The sequence below is a fragment of the Carcharodon carcharias genome, chromosome 11 (genome assembly GCF_017639515.1).
Source record: "Carcharodon carcharias isolate sCarCar2 chromosome 11, sCarCar2.pri, whole genome shotgun sequence".
Classification (NCBI taxonomy): domain Eukaryota; kingdom Metazoa; phylum Chordata; class Chondrichthyes; order Lamniformes; family Lamnidae; genus Carcharodon; species Carcharodon carcharias.
Window position 1 is genome coordinate 23,640,180 of NC_054477.1, and position 23,870 is coordinate 23,664,049.

The 23,870-nt window shown below is 45.0% G+C and overlaps 1 protein-coding gene across 2 annotated transcripts in view; it reads left to right on the plus strand.

Moving 5' to 3' along the window:
* slc9a7 (solute carrier family 9 member 7) overlaps window positions 1-23,870 on the plus strand; it is a 228,767-nt gene that overhangs the window by 184,124 nt on the left and 20,773 nt on the right. For both annotated transcript variants that reach the window (XM_041198855.1, XM_041198856.1), the window contains 2 exons: window positions 7,618-7,681; window positions 14,497-14,579. In XM_041198855.1, the coding sequence (XP_041054789.1) occupies window positions 7,618-7,681; window positions 14,497-14,579 (147 nt within the window). The remainder of the gene's footprint in view (window positions 1-7,617; window positions 7,682-14,496; window positions 14,580-23,870) is intronic.

The window sequence follows — 23,870 nt, forward strand, 5'->3', positions numbered from 1 at the left end:
CCCCCCACCCCTCCGCACTGACGTCAGCGCCCGCCCTCCTCCTGCCCCCACCCCGGCAGCGCTGAGCATTTCCATGTGCGCCTCACGCTGGCTGCCCGTTAATTGGCCAACCAGCGTGAAATCGCGGCCGGGGGCCAATCGCAGGCGGCAGTCCATTTCCCGGCCTCTCCCAGGCCCACCGATCGCGCCCACAGACCGACCTAAGAACCCTGCCCATGTAAGATCCTGAGGGGTCTTGACAGGGTGGATGTGGAGAGGATGTTTCCTCTTGTAGAAGAATCTAGAACGAGGGGTCACTGTTTAGAAGTAAGGGATCGCCCGTTTAAAACAGAGATGAGAAATTTTTCACAGGGTCGAGAGTCTTTGGAACTCTCTTCCTCAAAAGGTGGTGGGAGCAGAGTCTTTGAATATTTTTGTGGCAGAGGTGGATAGATCCTTGGTAAGCAAGGGGCTGATAAGTTATCAGCGGTAGGTGGATTGCAGATTTCAGGTTACTTTCAGATCAGCCATGATCTTATTAAATGGGGGAGCAGGCTCGAGGGGCTGAATGGCCTACTCCTTGTTTGTGCGTTCTTTGCTGTTTATGTCACTGGGCTGAGTTGAAAAATAAGTGAGACAGCACCACTGTCTGGAGAGTCTGAGACTTTCCATTAGGATCATTGGCATTTGTAAGATAGTAGTGCCTCTGAGGGGAAATGTAAGTATAATCATTGAAAGTGGAGGTAGCTGCTCTTCTGACCCATGCATTGTGGATCGCCTTTTTTTTTTGAAAAAGTTCATCCTCAGCATGTAGGTGTCACTGGCGAGGCCAGCATTCATTACATCCCCTAGTTTTCCTCAAGAAGGCGGTGGTGAGCCGCCTTCTTGAACCACTTCATTCCCATATAATGAAGGCCCTCCCGTAATGCCCTTGTGTACGAAGTTCCATGATTTGGATCCAGCGACGATGAAGGAACAGTGATATATCTCCAACTTGGAATGGCGAGTGATTTGCAAGTGACCATGTTCCCATGCACCTGCTCCCCTTGTCCTTCTGGGTGGTGTTCACATATCTATTGTCCATTGCTACTTGCCCTGAGAAATGTGGGTGGTGAGGGAGTGGCTGCCATGAGTTGCTACAATCCCTATGGTGATGGTGCTCCCATGCCGGGAGTTGGGCTTTCTGGCTTATATAAACCTTCCCAAACCATTAGGCAGGGAGCGGCCAGCCTGTGACGAGGTGACAGATTAAGCTGTTGATCTTCAGTCACTTTACCAGTTCCGACAGCCATCGGATTGTTCCTGCAATGCGAATGTGTTGCATTCCAAACTGCCAAGACCCCAAGGCAAAATTACAGATCCACTGCTTAAAGCAGTCCTGAAAAGAAAGACTTGCATTTATATAATGCTTTTCACAACCAGTGCTTTACGGCCAATAAAATACTTTTGGAAGTGTTGTCACTGTTATAATATAGGAAATGCTGCAACCAATTTGTGCATAGAAAGCTCCCAAAAACAACAATGTTGTAATGGTCAGGTGATTTGTATTTGCGGTGTTGATTAAGGGATAAATATTGGCCAGGACAGCAGGGATAACTCTCGTGCTGTTCTTCAAAATAGTGGCATAGGCTCTTTTATATCCGCCTGTTTACTGTCTCATCCATTAGACAGCACAATGCAGCACTTTCACAGTGCTGCACTGGAGTGTCAGCCTCAATTTTTGTATTCAAGTCCTGGAGTGGGACTTGAACCTGGAACTTTGAGATTTAGAGGAGAGAGTGCTACCCACTGAATCACAGCTGACATTTCGTGTTTAGCAATATAAGTGCTTTTACAGAGATCTAGGCGGAATAGTGATGTAAACTCCAATTCCAGTTTACTAGAGCTCTTTGAAGGAGTCACATGTGCTGTGGATAAAAGGGAACCAGTGGGTGTACAGCACTTGGATTTCCAGAAGGCATTTGATAAGGTGCCACATCAAAGGTTATTGTGGAAAATAAAAGCTCATAGTTTAGGGGGTAATATATTAGCATGGATAGAAGATTGGCTAGCTAACCAGAAGCAGAGTAGCCATAAATGGGTCTTTTTTTGATTGGTGGGGTGTAACGAGTGGTGTGCCACAGGGATCAGTGCTGGGGCCTCAACTTTTTACAATTTATGTAAATGACTTGGTTGAAGGGATGGTGGCTAAATTTGCTGATGACACAAAGCTAGGTAGGAAAGTAAGTTGTGAATAGGACATAAGGAAGCTATAATGTGACATAGGTTAAGTGAATGGACAAATGGAGTGTAATGTGGGAAAATGTGAAATTTTTCATTTTGGCAGAAAGAATAAAGAAGAAGCTTATTATCTAAATGGTGAGAGATTGCAGAGCTCTGAGATTCAGAGGGATCTGGGTGTCCTAGTGCATGAATCACAAAAGGCTAATATGCAGATACAGCAAGAAATTAGGAAAGCTAACGGGATGTTATCATTTATTTTGACGGGAATTGACTACAAAAGTAGGGAAGTTATGCTTCAGTTGTACAGGGCACTAGTGACACTACATCTGGAGTACTGTGTACAGTACTGGTCTCCTTATTTAAGGAAATGTGTCAATGCATTGGAAGCAGTTCAGAGAAGGTTTACTAGACCAATACCAGGAATGGGTGGGTTGTATTATGAAGAACGGTTGGACAGGTTAGGCTTGTATCCACTGGAATTTAGAAGAGCAAGAGGTGACTTGATCAAACCTTTAAGTTCCTGAGGGATCTTGACAGGGTGGGTGTGGAGAGGATGTTTTCTCTTGTGGCAGAATCTAGAACTAGGGGACAAGGTTTAAAAATAAGGGGTCACTCATTTAAGACAGAGATGAAGAGAAATTTTATCTCTGAGGGTCATGAGTCCTTGGAACTCTTCCTCAAAAGGCAGTGGAAGCAGGGTCTTTGAATATTTTTAAGACAGAGCTAGATAGGTTCTTGATTAGCAAGGGGGTAAAAGGTTATTGGGGGTAGGTTACAGTCAGATCAGCTATGATCTTATTGAAAGGTGGAACACTCTTGAAGGGCTGAATGGCCTACTCCTATTCCTGCTCCTAGTTCATTTGTATGCGTCTCACCAGACTTTCCCCTTGGGGACCTTGGCTCAAACCCACCCTTGACTGATGGGATAACATTTTTCCCTGTCTTCAGCAATCCTATGGGAGAGAGTTTGGGCCTTCGTGATGTAGTTCCTAACGGCTGTTGATTGGCGGCTCTTAATTTGGCAGCATAACCCAGATCAATCTAAGGGCAAAGGGCGATAGTTGCGATGCTAGTGTAGTCAGCATGCTCTGCTGAGTTTGGGGCTGAGTAGGAGGCAGCCATGCTCTGCAGCCAATTATACTGTCCCTGAGATGGGAGATGTGAACAAATGGATGCCCGAAATGGGAAACGTTCCATGTGCCAGCACCAAAATCCTCTCATCCCCAGTTGCCACAAAAGTAGCTTAAGCAGCGAAAATGAATGATGTTAATTTGGGCCTCAGTTTAAGAGTGAGAGTTCAATTTGGTTGGAACTGTGCCATTGTAGCAGAAAAGCTGTCACACTGGCGTTGTTCCAGTGGCTTATTCCCAGCTCATTTCAGCTGTTTGAAAGCTTGACCTAGAAGGGAAGCTAGTGTTACCCATCAGCTTGCATTAGGAGGCCCCTGTGCTTAATTTAACACTGTACCTGTATTTTAACGAAACCAAGCATCTCCTGGCTTGTTCAGCTGCACGCGCATTTCCACACAGTTTGTGGGTAAGGTAACAGTGATCCCTGCTGAAATCCTGCGCTGGTTTCTCGGTTTTCTAATTATTGAAATATAAATTAATCCCCTCAATTAAGTGAGTACTAAATTCAGGGCAGCACAATTGGCACTTAGCGGGCTTCATTTCGTTTTCATTCTTTGGTTACATTTGTGTCAGTGGAGAAGCTAATTTGGTTGGTCACATTCTGCCGTTTTTATATAAAGACATCTTGTGGGATCGAGGTGCTTGCATCAGAAATTCAATGGCCAAAGAGCTGTTGATGTCAAAACTTGCATTAGGTGCATTGTGTAAAAATAAATTCACCGAAAACTCCCTATGCTGGAGTTGGGAGGTAGCTAAACGACCTACATGAATGTTATGGAAAAAAAATTCTATCAATCTTTAATGCTGAATTCTCTGAAGTAACAAGGGAAATCATGCGTGTCGTGGAACATTGTACTTTCAATTTAGTGTTAAAATATTGTTGCTTTTTATATTAATAAAAAATTCATGAGGGCATTAGGAGTGCGGACAGCCCAGAACTGGGTGGGGGTAGAGGGCAGTGCATTGCCCTATTGCTTTCCACATGGAGACTTGCAGGGTCAAATCCACATTTTCTTCTTCTGCGCACCCCTACACGCTGCCGCTGTTTCCCAAAAAGCGGCATTCTGCAGAGCCAACACTTTATAATTTAAAAAAATCCTGTTTTCCTCACCATCTTCACAGTCAGAGGCCATCAACATGAGAAAGGCACTAACAAAACCAATCAGGCATTCAGGAGAAACTTCTTTACCAAGTAGACGGTCAGAATTTGGAACTCTGCCACATGGGGTAGTCTTAGGCCCATTTAAATGGGAAGCTGGATAAACACATGAGGGGAAGTTGTTATGGGGGGGGGGGTGGTGGGGGAATGTTGATGGGGTTAGATGGAGAAGGGTGTGAAGAGGTTCGAGCGGAACATAAACGCTGGCATGAACCTATCGAGCCAAGTGATCTGTTCCTGTGCTGTAAATACTATGCAGTTCTGTCATCAAAGCATTAAGTAAAGTGAGTGGGCTGCTGATAAGGAAAGGAAAGAAAGACCTTGCATTTATGTATTGTGCCTTTGACAACCTCAATGGAGTACTTTGTGAAGTTAGTCACTATTGTAATGTAGGAAAGCCAATTTGCACACAAACTCCCACAAATATCACTATGGTAATGACCAGATAATCTGGCCTCAGCTAAGGGATAAACATTGGCCAGGGCACGGAGAATCCCCCACTCTTTGAAATAATATATCTTTTACGTTTACCTGAGAGTGCAGACAGACCCTTAGTTTAAACATTTTGGAAATTGAGGTATGCAAGGGCCAAATAAAAGTGAGGAATTTAAAGTGATTAATATCATCAGGAAAAAAAAGAGTTAGAGAAACTTAAGGATCTAAAAGGCAACAAATCCCCAGGACCTGATGGTCTCCATCCTAGGGTTCTGAAAGTGGTAGCTGCAGAGATAGTGGATGCACTGGCTATGATTTTCCAAAATTCCCAAGATTCTAGTATGGTTTCAGCACTTTGAAAGTTAGCCAAATGTAACACCACTGTCCAAGAAAAGAGAGAGATGAGAAACCTGAAACTACAGGCCAGTTAGCCTGATGTCAATCATTAGGAACATGCTTCAATCTATTATTAAGGAAGTCTAAACAATGTCCTTAGAAAATCATAATATGATTAGCCAGAATCATCATGGTTTTACAAAAGAGAAATGGTGTTTGACAACTGAGGATATAACTAATAGGGTAGATAAAGGGGAACTAGTAGATGTTGTATATTTGGATTTCCAAACAGCTTTCTAAAAGGTGCCACACAAAAGGTAATGGCTCATAGACTTGGGGTAATATATGGGTGTGGATGTGGGTGGGGTTGGGGGGGGGGGGGGGGGGCGTTGGTGTTGGTTAATTAACAGTAAAAGGTAAGTATCTCAGTAGAAGAGTTTGTCTAGAGTTTTGTGTTCAAGTCTTTGGGATGAGACTATGGGCAGAATTTTATGTCCTGCGGGCAGGCGCGCACCCATCCCAATTGGACATAAAATAGTGCACGATGTCATCGGGCAAACATTCTGACGTACACTGACGTGATAGTTCAGTTGGCGGGTGTGCTAGAGTTGGCAGTGCGCCTGTCGACAGTTAAGAGGCCTATTAAGGCCATTAAAGTATGAGATTTTTTGCTACCCGTCCGATCTTATTGTTGGTGGGCGGACGATTGGCCGGGCGGCCTTTGCATTTTTGAGGAAACCTCATCCGTGGGTGGGGCAAAGGTGCCGACTTAAAAATTATGTCAAAACATTTTTTTTTTACTCATGTATGTGCTCATATGAGTGAACGGGTCCTATTGGGGACATGTTTTTCAGATTTGCCAAATCTTTCTTTTTGATTTAAGAATTCTTCAGCTCCCTGAGGCAGCTCTCTGCCTTCGGGGAGCTTTCATTCCGCGCTCCCCCAGTGTCTGCGCAGACTTCAGCGCTCGTTCTCCTCCCGCCACCCCCACCCCGGTAGCGCTGAGCCTTTCAGCCCGCGTTTCATGCTGGCTGCCCGTTAATTGGCTGACCGGCATGAAATCGCGATCGTGGGTGGCGGACCATTTCCTGGCCGCTCCGAGGCCTGTCCGCCCGACGACCCGAAAACCCTGCCCTTTGACCCCAGTACCTTCTGATTCAGGAAGTGAGAGTGGCGCAAACCCGATAGTGCCAGAAATGCTGCTATATTGACTTCTGCTGTTTGCGTGATGTATTTAAACACATTTCCCTGCTCAGAAGCTCACTAGCACGCTGGTGTCCTCTTGCTTTGAAGTGAGATTTCCTTACACTAGAAGCGTGGACTTGCCCTTGACGACGCTTTGGGCAGGATTTTCCGGTCCCACCAGCAGCAGGCATCGCCACGAGCAGGACAGGAACATTTGGAAAATCAATTGGCTTCTGGCCGCTCTCCAAATTTCCCCATCCCTGCTCGCGACGATGCCCGCTGCCGGTGGGATTGGAAAACCCCGGCCTTTATCTTGTTCCTCCCGCTGAGTTATTCCAGGTCGCACAGGAATTAGGGTAGTGTTAATGCATCACTTTTGTTCAAAGAACCACAAGAGATCTGAGGGACTGCCTAATTTCAGACAGCAGGAAATTGGGAGAGTTAAGAAGGGAGCTGCATGTGCCTACATCACTGAAGTTCACTTGTGCATTGCTTTATGTGTCTGAACCTGACTGAAAGAATCCACCTTGCCACCATCTCTACTCGGTTAGGGTTAAGCTTGTACTTGGCCGTGAACTTGCAGTCTGACCTCAGGCCACACAGAGTGCAATACACATATACAGACTAAATGATCTGTGGGGGCTTCAAAAGAAAAGTCCTAGCCTCTACTTGCTGCCTTTGGTCTATTCATGGAGAGGATAAATTAACATCTCCTCAATCTTCAGTCATGCCTGGGGCAGTGTCAGCTTTCCGCAAGAGTGTTCAAAATTGGGAACCGCTTGCTTCAAAGATCCTACTGTTTACTGCGGGCCAGAGAAGTTCACCCTGCAACAGGTGTTGAATCAGTTCCAGTACAAAATTATTCCCGAATGATTTTTCATCTTGAATTACTTATTTAAAAAAATTGGGGTTTCAAATTTCCAGCTGTGGTACCAGATGTGATCAGCGATCGTACTTTACTGATTGAACTGTCTCGTCTTCCAAAAGAGAAATTTTTGCTTGCCCTACTAAAACCTGGAGCTGCAGCCCTTCTGTAGAGACTTTTCAAAGTGGAAACTGGGTCTTTCAGTTCTTGTACAGTGATAAGAGAGATGGAGATATTGCAAACCAGCCTTTAACTCAATTTACTGTTTGTCTCCTTACTTATTTTACCCACTCTTTCTCTTTCAGAGTCGGAGTTGATCCAGATCAGGATCCAGCTCCCAACACTGACAGTTTCCAAGTGATGCAAGGCGTAAGTAATCTGGGAGCGATAACCATATCTTATGGGATTCTAATTTGGGAGTTGCTACGTCTTACCTCATTTGACCTAATATACCTGCAGTGAATTTCTTTTTTAATCCATGAGCAAGGTCACTCCTTCTTTGATGAAAGCAAAACTAAAAGCAGAATAGATTGCCATCTGTTAAGAGGGAAAATTTGGACTGTGTTGCTTTATATTTACTGTGACTCCTCTGCTGTTTTACTGGTGCTCCATTTTAACATACAAACATACGAATTGGGAGCAAGAGTGGGCCATTTGGCCCCTCGAGCCTGCTCCGCCATTCAGTAAGATCATGGCTGACCTGATTGTGGCCTTGATTCCACATTCCACCTACTACTGATGACCTTTGACTCTCTTGTTAGTCAAGAATCTTAACTTTCTTTCAATTCCCAGCAATTCACAGAATCACAGAATTGTCACAGTGCAGGAGGAGGCCATTCAGCCCATAGTGCCTGCACTGGCTCTCTGAATGAATAATTCGCCTAGTGCTACTCTGCTACCTTCTCCCCATGACCCTGCATAGTCTTTCTTTTCAGATAACCGTCTAATTCCCTTTGGAATGTCTGGCTTGAACCTGTCCCAAGACACTCTCAGGAAGTGCATTCCAGACCTTAACTACTCACTGCTTGGTGTTGTTTTGCTTCTTTTGCCAATTATTTTAAATCTGTACCCTCTCATTTTCGATCCTTTCACAAGTGGGAACAGTTTCTCCTTACCTACTCTGTCCAGACCCCTCATGATTTTGAATACCTGTGTAGCATCTTCTTCCTCGGTAAAGACAGATGCAAAGTATTCATTTAATACCTCAGCTATTCCCCCTGCCTCCATGCGTAAACCCTCGTTTTGGTTTTTAATTGGCCCTACTCCTTTTACCACCATTTTTATATATATGTGTATATATATATATATATATATATATATATACACCTACAGAAGACTTTGGGATTCCCTCTTATGTTGGTTACCAGTCTCTTTTCATACTCCCTCTTTGTTTCTCTTATTTGCTTTTTCACTTCCCCTCTAAACCTTCTATATTCCGCCTGGCTCTCCATTGTATTACCCAATTGGGAGCACTCTGTATAGACAATGCTTTGATATGCAAGGTTTACCTCAATCTGGCTGTGATTTAGAAAGAACTAGACTGTAACACAATAGATTTTATTGTAAACTGCTTTTATTAGCAGTTTTTATCTGGAGTGGAAAGTCATGGCTGTTCCCACTGTATGCGACAGAGCACCGTGTGCGGACAACTTCATTGTATCTGAATACTTTTCCAAGAAATATTGAACAAAAGAATCAAGAGCAGACTTGCAATCAAAATGAATGATCCAGCACGAGTTGGGTTTGAATCCAAGGTTCAGCTGGCTTCCCTGGCGGAGCTCTCTCTAAGAGCAGTATTTACTAATGTTCTGTCGAAGGTCATGATTTCCAGCCATGTTTTCCTGAGACCCATTGGGCTATGCTCCAACACGCGCCAACGTGTTGTGGCAAGCAGATCATTGGCTGTCATTTCCCCATCAGCAGTGACAGGTGGAAACATTTGGACCTACAGTTGTTACATTTTTTTGTTCTTATTGGGTTCATTCATTCTCGCGATATGAGTGTTGCTGACTAGGTTGGCTTAGATAGCCTGTCCCAGATTTCCCTTAACACCCAGTGGCCTGCTGGGGCAGTTGAAGAGTCATTCACATTGGTGTAGGCCAGACCGGATAAGAATGGCAGGTTTCCTTCTCTGAAGGACAGAAGCAATGTTTTACAAAGAGTAAGTACAAAGTAGGAGGATTCGAGAAGACATGGTTCAAAGATTGAAAGGTGATCTACTCGAAGAATTTAAAATTATTAAGAGATTTTGTGGAGTTGATACAAAGCAACTATTTCCTCTGGTGGGGGTGTACAGAACTAGGGGAACATAATCCTAAAATTAGAGCCTTGCGAGCTAGGAGGGAAATCAGAAAGCTTTTTCCGTGTAAAATGTACTAGAAATTTGGAACACTCCCATCAAAATGCAGGCTCAATTAAAATAGTCAACACTGAGATGTTTTTGTTAGATACAGGAATCCAGGGATATGGAGCAAAGGAGGTTAAACATGGATGACAGCGCCTTTCTGAAATTTCTCTTTGGGGAGAGTTGTTCACTTGAATATCACCTTAGGACTTAATTTTGTACCATCCACCGTACAAGATGGAGCCACAGTGAGCTGCCTCTTCATGTGGCCCGTGGTCTTCATAAGGGCATTTTTCTTTTTACCAATCTTGGCAAAAGTTTTGTTTGCAGGCACGTCTGAGTTCACCAGGTGTGTCATCCACAATTCCAGCGCAGGCCAGTCAATACGCATTCTTCCCTCAATGTCGGGGGACAAAGCGGCTGAATTTGATGATTCTGTCGTTGAATTCAGGTAGCAGGCGCTGTGAGGCCTTCGTTCTCAGGAGGAGTATTAAATCAGGCCTCTTCATGGATCTTGTGGACCTCCCAGCACTGGCCTTGAATTCTGAAATATCATCTTTCTTTGCTTCCCTGAGGGCCAAGAGTTGGATGGCTCCATGAGTAATAATAGGACCATTTTGCCGATGCTCATTAATCTATTCTGCCACTCCACACACACACACACACACACACACACACACACACACACACACACACACACACACACACCCCCACCCACCACCTCCGGTTTAAATTGAGCTGCGTACTTGTTATTCTTTCTTGAAGACATTGTGATGGATCATGTGGTACACATTAGTCTTGTCAAGTGGCTGGGAGATTGCTGCTAGAATTGGCGGAGGGAAAATCTAAAGGTTTCTGTGTGTGCCTTTTAAATTAATGAACCATAGTAATCACCAGTAAGTAACTGATAATCACAGCACAGTTTGACCCCTGAAAAACTTGGGTCTACGATGACTGAGGTGTATAAAAATGTACATGTTGTTAGGCTGAAGGCTATGGGGCTAACTTTTACACGAGACATACTTTTACGATATGTTCATATGTGATATTCTTACATGTATGGATACATACAATTAACCTGGTAGGAGAACTATCTATTTCTGCTGTTTTGTGATTAACAGAGGCCAATCACCAAGTGACAACAGAGGCCTTTGAACCAGTTATCCCCTTGAGTAGGAGATAGACGATGTGCAGACTTAGATGCACGCAAGTCATTTATTTTTTCAATGGCAAGTTGGAATGAAAAAAAATTATACGCAGTAACCGCCACCGGCCACCCAATAAGGAGGGATGTGGTGTCCTTATCCTCTTGTTTCAAGTACAGCATCGAATTTCTTCGCTGCCACAAATGAAGAATTGAAATATTCTATTTAACTGATCAAGCAGCTTTAATGCCAGGGTTCGTGCTGCCACTTCTAATCAGTTACCAGAATATCAGAACTAAAATTAGGCCAGAAAGTTTCACATTGCTACTGAGAGCACAGAAGTAAACAGATGTTCTCCCTTCCTCTCTTTAAACTGAAGAAGTAGTGAAGGGGACAGGAAGTGACTAAACCATAGTTAATACAATCTAACTTAAATCTCTCATTAGTCTACCTCAGGCTGCCTGAAAAGTCCTACCAATCATGTGGGAAAACAGGCTTCGATACATTTCTGGTTCAGCTGGGGACACTTCTGTCAATTTATTTGGATGTCAGGATTGGGAATTCTTTCTTCTCTTCCCTCAGCTACAACTTCAAAAAGAAATTAATTTTAATAATACATGTTGTAGTGAGTTTAAGATTCTAGTTCTGAATCTCATTGCTGTGAATATTACAAATATGCCCCTGAGTATCAGTAACGTGAAATCATTCCATTCTTATAGTTGCGGTTTGAAGAGATGCTGTGTGAGGAAATGGAGTAGGAATTCTGTGCCAGTTGATTACTATTTAAATGAACTGTTCAAAATTTATTTTTGTTCCATTACAGCTCACTTGTGTTGCTAAGTTAGAACTTTAAGCCAGCTCTGTGTCGTTAAATGATCAGTATATTTTTCATTCATTCATGAGATGTGAGCTGGCAAGGCCAGCATTTACTGTCTATCCTTAATTGTCCTTGAGTCAGCGGTGGTGAGACACCTTCCTGAACTGCTGGAGTACACGTGTAGGCACTCCCACAGAGCAATTAAGTTGGCAATTCTAGGAATCTGACCCAGCAATGGTGAGGGAACAGCCGGTGCATTTCCAAGTCAGGGTGGTGTGTGATCACAGAGTATGTTTCCATGAGGGATGTGGCAGGGGAATGTATGTCTTTTGAGACTTTGGTCAGGGCTGTTTTACTGCTGAGGCAGGATGGAGAAACCGATTGGAGATTCGAACTTGGGGTCACATGGGCCCAGAATTTAGAGGGGACAACATATCCTTTTTACCTGCTCCTAATTTTAAATGTTAACTGCCACTTGGAGGACTTAGTGACATGAGTTGGAGATAGCTGATACCCAACTCAGTTAGAAATAGTAGAATTGAAGTCTCTGCTGAGTACAGCTTCTGGTATTGCTCAAGTAACCCCCTTCCTCTTAAAGCAGTCATCATTGTCATCTCCTCAAAAAAAAGCTTGACCCCTATGTCCTTGCAAACTATCAAACCATCTCCAACTTGCTTTTCGTCTCCAAATGATATATTTTGTCACTTCTTCTCCCACCCAACACCGCCCCTCCCCCTCCCCCACTAAATCCAGACACACTTTTCCTGCAATTCCATTTTAAAAAAATCTTCCACCCCGCCACAGCATTAAATCAGCCCTAATTAAAGTCTCAATCCCTCTTCATCCTTAAAAATGAGGAGGAATAGTGCAGGTGTTGTCCATACAAGCTTGCTGGACCATTCAATAAGATCATAGCTGAACTTCTACATCAAATCCACCTTCCTATATCCCCATAACCCTTGATTCCCTTAGTGCCTAAAAATTTCTTTATATTAGCCTTCAATACATTCATTGACTGAGCATCCACTGCCCCCTGGGGTAAAGAATTCCAAAGATTCACAACTCCTCCTGACCCGTCTGCAGTCTTTGACACACGTGACCACACTATGCTCCTGCAATGGCTTCCTTCTATTGTCCAGCTTAGTGGGACTGCCCTCACTTGGTTCCACTCTTATCTGTCAAATCATAGACAGAATATGTGCTGTTTTTCTCACCCCACAATATTACCCCTGGAGGCCCCCAACGGAATTATGCTTGGCAACTTCCCGTTCCTCATCAACAGGCTCTCCCTTGGTGACTGCATCCAAAGACATGGGGTCAGCCTCCACCTTTACACAAACAGCACCCATCTCCACTTGTCCAACACCTCCCTTGACTCCTTTACTGCCTGTGTACTCAGGCTCCTTGTGTAACACCCAGTTTTGCATCAACTGCAGTTTCTTCCAGCTAAACATTTGAAACGCCTGGGGCCATTGTTTTCATCCCCGCCACAATTTCCATACCCTTGCTGCTGATTCCGTTGTCGTTTCCCCTCTGTGGCCACTTTCTGTGGTTGAATCAGACTGTTCACGTTCTCAGCATCCAGTTTGACCCTGAGCTGAGTTTCTGATTTCATGTCTTCTCCATCACAAAGATCATCTCCAAGATATCACCTGCCACTGGCCATCTGCTGCTGAAACTTTTATCCATGCCCTTGTCACCTCCAGACTCGGTTATTGTGATGCCCAACCTGCTCCGCCTCCCATTCTTCTTGTTGCGTCAAGTTCAGCTCAGCCAAAACTCTGGTCCATATCCTAGCCCCCACCAGATCCCAGTTACCCTTCTCTTGCTGACCTAGATAGGATTCCAGTTTGCCAACGCTTCCACTCAAAAAAAAAATTCATGCTCTGTGTTTAAATCACTGCGTGGCCTCTTCCCTCGTTACCTCTATAACCTCCGCAAGCCCTACAATTCTCCCCAGCATTCTCCACTGTTCAGACTCTGGCCTCTTGTGCATCTCCCTCCCTCCCCATCCCTCACTTTGCCCCACTGCTGGCAGCCATTTCTTCAGCCGTCTACATGTTCCTGATTATCTTCCTAATACCTTCATATAGAATCAGAGAAGCTTTGTTTACATTTAGCGCAGAAGGCAGCCATGCAGCCCTTTGTGTCTGTGCTGGCTCTCTGCAAGAGCTACCTATGTAGTTCCACTCCCCCGCCTTTATCACGCACTCCTGCAAATATTTTCTCTCAGACAATTACCCAAATTTTCTTTTGCCAGTCACCCATGTCCTCTGGTTCTCAATCCGTCCACCAATTGGAACGGTTTCTCCCTGTCCAGACCCCTCATGATTTTGACCACCTCCATCAAATCTCCTCTTAATCTTCCCTTCTCTGAGGAGAACAACCCCAGCTTCTCCAATCTATCTACTTGGCTGGAACCATTCTCGTGAATCTTTTCTGCACCCTCTGTAATGCCTTCACATCTTTTCTAAAGTGCAGTGTCCAGAACTGGGGCTGTTACTCCATTATTGCCCATGATGACTCCTCCCATTATTGCTTCAATGGTTCCATTTGATGCCCTTGACGATGTTCTCTCTTGACTTCTTCCCTCTGATGCCCCTTCCTGTTGCCCAATTTAGAACAGGTTGTAATGTCCCTGCTTCATCCCAATATCATTCCTTCAAACTTCCCAAGTCGGAGGGAGATATACAATCTGATATTCTTTGGCTCACCGTCCAATTATTTCAAATTGCAGCTCTGTGAAATTCCTGGGGACGTTTTTCTATCCTATACACGCTATATAAATGCAAGACGTTGTCAATTAGTTGTACAGCTATCACTTTAATATATCAGTATTTAGCCTTAGTGAAAATGTGTTTCTGTTCCCTCCCTCTAGGACGTTGCACACCCTGAAAGGACCAGCAGAACAAAGCAGGAAAGTGCGTGGCTGTTCAGGCTGTGGTACAGCTTTGATCACAAGTATCCTTTTCATTGGCAATGAAATGGCCTCTTTGTCAGAATTCCATGGCTCTCTCTCAGTTTCAGCTGGAGTGTTTTGTGTCTCATGATTTAGGATAATTTTGACCTAATTCTACTGGAAGATTGGTGGGCTTGAAAGGTAGCTTTGAATAATGGTTCCTTATTTGTTATCTGTTGTATAGAACAGCTTGCAAATTTGAAACTGCCGACCTAATTATTGAGCATTCTGGTCTCCAAAGCTGCTTGTTGCCTGTTTATAACAAAGCGTGGCTGAGGTAATGCACCAAGAGAAGAACAGTTCCTTGTGTGGCTGGTCAGGGTTGGGGTTGTGGGGAAAGTGGGGGCAATGGGATGTTATCCGTGGAAGCCAGTCGTTCAGGGTTAAATATTGTACGTGGGTCAGTATTCTGTTTTGGAGTATTTATGCAGAACTTTCCCTCAGGGGGTGGACTTTTCGTCACTTTTGGATAGAATGGATTTGAGGCTGGACATCCTATTCCCTCTGTTCTGTTTTATAAGAAGCCTAACATGGGTGGGAGCATCTCATTTTGAATGGAATAAAATCCTGAAACTTCGGTACAAAATAATATATTTTAAGATCGCATTAACTTGGTGGTAACAGTATTGAAAAACGATTTAATCTCAATGTTTTCTAACTGGTCAAGTTCATCATTAGCTCTGAGCCTCTCTCGGTCTCCAGTTAAGGATATTGATGCTGTTAACATTAGGGGGAGGGAATTCTTTTGTTCATTTCTTTCTTCTCTTTTCATTCTCTCTTTGTCTGCCTGTCTCTCCCTTCCCCCGCAACCCCCTCTTTCTGTCTCCCTCTCGCACTCCCACCTCTCTCTCTCTCGCACTCCCACCTCTCTCTCTCTCACACTCCCATCTCTCTCTCTCTCTCTCTCGCACTCCCACCTCTCTCTCTCTCGCACTCCCACCTCTCTCTCTCTCGCACTCCCATCTCTCTCTCTCTCTCTCTCGCACTCCCACCTCTCTCTCTCTCGCACTCCCACCTCTCTCTCTCTCGCACTCCCACCTCTCTCTCTCTCGCACTCCCACCTCTCTCTCTCTCTCGCACTCCCACCTCTCTCTCTCTCGCACTCCCACCTCTCTCTCTCTCTCGCACTCCCACCTCTCTCTCGCACTCCCACCTCTCTCTCTCTCCCAGCTCTCTCTCTCTCGCACTCCCACCCCTCTCTCTCGCACTCCCAACCCTCTCCCTCTCGCACTCCCACCTCCCTCTCTCTCACTCCCACCTCTCTCTCTCTCTAGCACTCCCACCTCTCTCTCTCTCGCACTCCCAGCTCTCTCTCTCTCCCACCCCTCTCTCTCTCGCACTCCCACCCCTCTCTCTCTCGCACTCCCACCCCTCTCTCTCTCACACTCCCACCTCTCTCTCTCTCGCACTCCCACCTCTCTCTCTCTCGCACTCCCACCTCTCTCTCTCTCGCACTCCCACCTCTCTCTCTCTCGCACTCCCACCTCTCTCTCTCTCGCACTCCCACCTCTCTCTCTCTCTCTCGCACTCCCACCTCTCTCTCTCTCTCGCACTCCCACCTCTCTCTCTCTCGCACTCCCACCTCTCTCTCTCTCTCGCACTCCCACCTCTCTCTCTCTCTCTCGCACTCCCACCTCTCTCTCTCTCTCTCGCACTCCCACCTCTCTCTCTCTCTCTCGCACTCCCACCTCTCTCTCTCTCTCGCACTCCCACCTCTCTCTCTCTCGCACTCCCACCTCTCTCTCGTGCACGGTCCTCTTTTGCTGCCTTCACTCATTTACATTCAACATAAACTTGCTCTCGAACTAACATTTCTGTCCTTGGCCTGCTGCAGTGTTCCATTGAAGCTCAGCACGAGCTTGAGGAACAGCACCTCATCTTTCAGTTCGGTACGTAACAGCCTTCTGGACTCAGCTTTGTGCCCAACAATTTTAGACCATAATCTCGGCCTCAATTTTGTTTTCTTTGCTTTTGGACACCAGCTGTTCATTATTCTGCCATTCACAACTCCTGAGCACATCTTTTGTTCCTCTACTTCTCCTATTCCCACTCTGTTTGCCTCTGCCCCACCAATTCTTTTCTCAAATAATGTCAGCCCTATTGCAAACCCTTCCCTTTGATCTTTTTCCACTGTCCATTTGACCTTCTTAAAACCTGTTTATGTTTGTAACTTTTCCCAATTCTGACTAAGTTTCATCGACCTGAAATGTTAACTTTGTTTTTCTCTCTCCAGAGATCCTGCAAGACCTGCTGAGCATTTCCAGCTTTTTCTGTTTTTGTTACAGATAAATTTCCAGCATATGCTGTATTTTAGTTTTGGTATGATTGAAATTTAATTGGTTTACTTTTAAAGCATACAGAGTCATAGAAGAGAATTCACACCTGACCAACCAATAGTGGTTGCAAGTCAAAACACACGTAATGGACCGGACTTTCAAGTTGAAAATGGGAATCGGGAGGCAGGATTAATCCTGCCCAGGGTGACCAACTCTCGTGGAGAAAATTAAGGGGATACTCTGGCATGGGGGGGTGTGGGGGGGGCGCAGTACAACGGGGGCATTGGGAGGGTGCAGTAGATCAGGGGCATTGGGTGGCTGGTGTGCTGAGCTGTAAGCGCAGAGGGGGGAGGATCCAGGGTTGTGACAGCGGAGAGGGAGTTCAAGGGCTATGAGAGTGCACATAGAGGAGGAGAAAAGGTTACTGCACGTGGGTGAAATTTAAAGGACCAAATTACAGTAAAAACAGCATCCTGGCAGCATTCCTCGCGGGACAATGGTCTCAAATATTGGGCAATCCTGTAAAATGAGAGACGGTTGATCATCCTGATCCTGCCTCCATCACCAGGTTGCCATGGAATGGAATTTTTCTGTTGGAAGGTTCCACTTTTTGTGTTGGAGTGGGGTCTAACGTCTTAATCAGCAAACCTGAGACAGGAGGCGAGGTGGGCCCACCTCAGCTGACATTTTTTCAAGAGTTCCGATGATCCCTTCCAAGTGCTGGCAACAGGTCTGAGCCTGAATTGCTGGAGTTTAAAACTGCAGATACGAACCACCCGAGATAACCCGTCAAAATTGATGCTTGACGAAAATTTAGCTCTTCGATGGAGTCATCCCCCTGACTCTACCCTCCCCCCTCACTCAATATCCTCAACTTTAACTTGCTTAATGCCACTCAAGTCCATAAAACCTCTCAAAATTAACTTTCAAGAAAATTTCTGGCCGCCTGCCCCACTTCCATGGCCCTGCTTGCTGGAGGAGTAGTAGTAGACTTCCGAAGCCCACCTATTCCAGTGAAAGTCCTGTAGGGTCTGACCTTGGGCCTTTCGATAGAGGCAGATGGGCTTCCTGTCCCGTGCCTGCAAAAGGGCCATTAGCTGGGATGGAGGCTGGACTTTTGTCTGTGCCACTTGGCAGCCATTTTTTTTTGCCATTCCATCCCCATTTGGTCCCATTACAGGACTGCAAAATCCAACCCATGACTCTATGCAGTGCACTTGCAGAGAAATAAATGCAAATACCCTGTTTTGCGCTGGGTGGAAACGTTATCCTCAACAACACAACACAAATTGTTAAAACAAGCTTTATAGGTCATGCACATTGTCCTTGCTGATTTATTTTGGTTTGGCAAGTGTTATTGGTATATTATCCCACTTTCTATGTCTTTAAATATCTTGTTTTCATAACATGGCAAAAAAAGTCAACTGACAAGAATAACGCCTCCTGCAAAGCCACATCCTGCACTTAACAGCAGAAACTAAACAACACAGTCAGCTAAAATGTGCCCTGATGCACTAAATGCCAAAACATCCTGGGGATGAATAACTTTAACCACTTCATTATCTCTCACCGTTGCGGAAATCCACAAGCCATTAAGAAGTAAAAAGAAAGAAAAAAAATCTGAATTAAATAACATGAAATCAAATCCTAACGCTACTTGTCTAAAAATAAGATACCTTGTACTCATCGTTTGCAAATTCGCTCTTTTAAAGGGAATAAATGAACTTATGGCCGGATAAGCACCCGCCTCCAAACTTTATTCTTTAAACACCTTGGTGGTTCTGCACGCTTGTGATTTCGTGAATGGTTGCTATTTCTCCTGAAAATCAGATTAGTTGATGTTGACCCTTTTAAATCTTGTGGAATGAATATCCCTTGGCCGTACATATGTATAATTGCTCCTCGGTGTTTCCAGAATTTAAATCAGGAACTGAGGCACCTTGCAACTGGGGCTGACTCAGGAAGATAAGATCATCTCATATGTCGTCCCAGCAGGGAGTCATCCTTAAAGAGAGGATGTGATCCTTAAAGAGAGGATGTCATTCTGTCTCCCTCAGCAGTATCTCCTCCTAGCAGAATCACACCGCTGAAATGACCCTGAACTGTAACCATTGCAAACTGAATTGCACCTCTAATAGGTTTTACTATCCTTTGCATAGCTGAAAGACTTTTCTAATTTGGTCCCATATTATATCTGTCAATTACTTCCTTGTGCTCACTAATCGATCTGTGTGTTTCTTCCTCTTCCTCACTGCCTTGATTCGCTATCTCTTGGTGAGCATTGTCTTGCTATCTGCATACCTTTTCCCCATCTATCAGTCACTCAAATTTGAGTGATAGATTTTATATTAGTGTAACTGGTACATTTGATGCGTCAGCCTTAGTACCCAATAGGCATCTCACTTTAACCAACCCAACTAATATCCATATAATAACTATTCATAAATACTTCATCTAATCTACAGTATTGAAGCTCAAACACTTAAATCTGTAATATTGAATGAGCAGAAATTTCCTCCAACTAAATATTGGGAAGACCGGAACCATTATTGTTAGTTCCCTACTCTGTTGCCTAGTCACTGACTTAATTTCTGTCCCTGGCTGAACCTGACTTTGCAACTGTGTTATATTTGACTCTGAGATACAGCATTATCATTGTCCTTTCCCTTCTTAGTTATATCGCCTGACTCTTCATCTCTTTAATGGGGAGGCGGCGGTGCAGTGGTATTGTCACTGGACTAATAAACCAGGGACCCAGGTTAATGCTCAGGGGACCTGGGTTCGAATACCACCACAGCTGATGGTGAAATTTGAATTCAAGAGAAAAATCTGGAATTAAAGGTCTAATGACGACCATTGTTGATTGTTGTAAAAACCCATCTGGTTCACTAATGTCCTTTAGGGAAGGAAATCTGCCATCCTTATGTGGTTGACTGTGAAATGCCCAATGAAATGGCCTCGCAAGCCATTCAGTTGTATCAAACCACTAAAAAGTCTAAAAGGAATGAAATCGGATGGACCACCCGGAAATGACAACAGCAAATTCAGCCCTATCAACCCTGTGAAGTCCTCCTTACTAACATCTGGGGGCTTCTGCTGAAATTGAGAGTGCTGTCTCACAGACTAGGCAAGCAACAGCCCAACATAGTCATATTCACAGAATCTTACCCTACAGATAATGTTGCAGGAACATCTTCACCATCCTGCCGGTGGGAGGATTGTTGGGAGGGAGCTGCCCTGGGAGTCCTCAACATTGACTCCGGACCCCATGAAGTCGCATCAAGCATGGGCAAGGAAACCTGTTAATTACTACATACCGTTCGCCCTCAGTTGATGAATCAATGCTCCTCCATGTTGAACACCAGTTGGAGGAAGCACTGAGGGTGGCAAGGGTGCAAAATGTACTCTGGGTGGGGAATTTCAAAGGCCATCACTAAGAATGGCTCAGTAGCACTACTATTGACCAAGCTGGTCGAGTCCTAAAAGATATAGCTGCGAGACTGGGTCTGAGGTAGGTGGTAAGGGAACCAACAAGAGGGGAAAAACATACTTGACCTCATCCTCACCAACCTGCCTGCCATAGATGCATCTGCCCATGACAGTATTGGTAGGAGTAACCATTGCACAATCCTTATGGAGATGAAGTCCCGTCTTCACATTGAGGATACCCTCCATCGTGTTGTGTGACACTACCACTGTGCTAAGTGGCATAGCTTTTGAATAGATCTAGCAACTCAAGACTGGGCATCCATGTGGTGCTGTGGGCCAACAGCAGCAGCAGAATTGTACTCAAACACAATCTGTAACCTCATGGCCCGGCATATCTCCCACTCTATCATGACCACCAAGTCAGGAGATCAACAATGGTTCAATGAAAAGTGCAAGAATGCATGCCAGGAGCAGCACCAGATTTACTGAAAGATGGGTGAAGCTACAACACAGTACTACTTGCATGCCAAACAACGTAAGCAGCAAGTGAGAAACAGAGCTAAGAGAGTCCACAACCAACGGATCAGACCTAAGCTCTGCAGTCCTGCCACATCCTGTCGTGAACGGCGGTGGACAATGAAACAACTCACTGGAGGAGGCGGCTCCACAAATATCCCATCCTCAGTGATGGGGGAGCCCAGCACATCAGTGCAAATATAAAGCTGAAGCATTTGCTACAATCTTCAGCCAGATGTGCCAAATGGATGATCCATCTTGGCCTCCTCTGGAGGGACCCAGCATTACAGATGCCAGTCTTCAGCCAATTTGATTCACACCGTTTGATATCAAGAAATGGTTGAAGGCACTGGATAATGCAAAGGCAATGGCCCTGACAGTATTCCAGAAATAGCACTGAAGACTTGTGCTCCAGAACTTGCTGCGCCCCTAGCCAAGCTGTTCCAGTACAGCTACAACACTGGCATCTACCCGGCTATGTGGAAAATTGCACAGGTATGTCCTGTACACAAAAAGCAAGACAAATCTAACCAGGCCAATTACCGCCCCATCAATCTACTCTCAATCATCATTAGTGTTGGAAGGGGCCACCAACTGTGCAAACAAGTGGCACTTGCTGAGCTATAACCTGCTCACTGACTATTTGGGTTCCGCCAAGGCCACTCAGCTCCTGCCCTCACGACAGCCTTGGTTCAAACATGGACAAAAGAGCTGAACTCCAGAGGCAAGGTGAGAGAGACTGCCCTTGACATCAAAGCAGCATTTGACCAAGTGTGGCATCAAGAAGCCCTAGCAAAACAGGAGTCAATGGGAATCAGGGAAAACTCTCCACTGGTTGGAGTCCATCCTAGCATGATGGAAGATGGTTGTGGTTGTTGGAGGTCAATCATCTCAGCTCCAGGACATCACTGCAGGAGTTCCTCAGGGTAGTGTCCTCAGCCCAACCATCTTTAGCTGCTTCATCAATGACCTTCCTTCCATCATAAGGTCAGAAGTGGGGATGTTCGCTGATGATTGCAGAATATTTGGCACCATTTGCGACTCCTCAGATACTGAAGCAATCCATATCTAAATGCAGCAAGATCTGTACAATATCCAGGCGTGGGCTGACAAGTGGCAAGTAACATTCATGCCACACAAGTTCCAAGCAATGACCATCTCCAACAAGAGAGAATCTAACCATCATTCCTTGACATTCAATAGCATTGCCATTGCTGAATCCCCCACTATCAACATCCAGGGGGTTACCATTGACCAGAAACTGACCTGGACTAGCCATATAATTAATGTGGTCACAAGACCAGGTCAGAGGCTAGGAATCCTGTGGTGAGTAACTCACCACCTGACTCCCCAAAGCTTATCCACCATCTACAAGGTACAAGTCAGGGGTGTGATGGAGTACTCCGCACTTGCCTGGATGAATGCAGCTCCAACAACACTCAAAGCTTGACACCATCCAGGGCAAAGCAGCCCACTTGATTGGCACCCCATCATCAAACATTCACTCCCTCCACCACCGGCACACAGTGGCAGCAGTGTGTACCATCTACAAGTTGTACAGCAGGAACTCACCAAGCCTCCCTAGACAGCACCTTCCACACCGACAACCACAAACATCTAGAAGGACGACGGTAGCAGACATATGTGGCGGGATTTTCCGCACCCGCCCATCGCCGCAATCTTCTGGTCCCGCCGTACGTCAATAGACTTCTGGCTGGGGCGCTGCCTCGCCTGCAGCGGGTTCCGCCTGCGACAGGGCCAGAAAATCACGGCCATGGGAGCACCACCATTCCCGTCCGAGCCACTCACCATCCTGACTTGGAAACATATCGCCCTTCCTTCACTGCCGCTGGGTCAAAATCCTGGAACTCCCTCCCTAACAGCACTGCAGGTGTACCTAAACCACAGGTACTGCACCCGTTCAAGAAGGCAGCTCACCACCACCTTTTCAAGGACAATTGGGGATGGGCAATAAATGCTGGCCCAGCCAGCAATGTCCACATTCCAGGAATGAATAAAAAGAATTTTTTTTCAGCCCTACAATCCCCCAGATCTTTGTGCTCCTCTAATTCTAGTCTACTGAACGTTCACAAGTTTAATGACTTACCACTGGCAGCCTTGCCTTCAAATGCCCTGGATCTGAGCTCTAGAATTCCCTCCCTATACCCCTCTGCTGGTTGTTTGTCTCTCTCTTTCTTCCTTTTAGATCCCCCCTGAAAACCTCCTGCTTTGATCAAGCTTTTGACAGTCTGGCCTTATCTCCTTTTGTGACTCAGTGTCAAATTTTGTTTCATTATGTTACTTTAGAGTACCATGGGGCATTTTATTATGTTAAAGGCACTACATAAGTACTAGTTTCTGCTGCCGTTTTCCCTGCAAATGTCATTTCACGCCTGGTGAGGACATGGGGCACCATAGTGGTTGGGTGCTGCAGTAGATTAAACATTTTAATTGTCTGTAGCTATTTCTTTGCAAAAATAGATTATGAGTCACCACAGTGCAGGCTTATGAGTAATTTCCTGTACCTCAGATCTGTAACGGTTTTTCTCCAACACAACGTAAGCTGATGATGTATTGAATTAAGATCGCAGATCTTTTGACTGCTGCTTTATCTCCAGGATTCGATCAATATTTTTGGTCCTGTGCATTGACATGTCTTGAGTTTCACCAGGAGATTTAAATTCGTGCCCCGTTTCTTTGTTGAATTTGTTTTCACAATAAGCACTGTTCAGTTCAGAAGGCATGATGCAGTTTAACCTTCGACATCTTCTTCAGTGTTACATTATAATCACCGGGAGTTGTGATCTGGAGTGATTTATTGTCTCATTCTTTTGAGAGAAGAAAATAATCTGCACTCCTCCAAAAGTGTAGATTCAGTAAAGAAGTCAGTAAATCACTTTGCAGGGACCTATAAAAAGTCATGCCACACTAAACTTTGGTCTGATGTATCGGAGCACCATCATGTTGTCCCATTGTGCTATACTCTATCTGCAATCCTTTAAAATATCTAAAAAAATCCAATGATTACTAAAACTTCAGCTATTTTTAAAATCTTTGTTTCCTTCTGTCTCT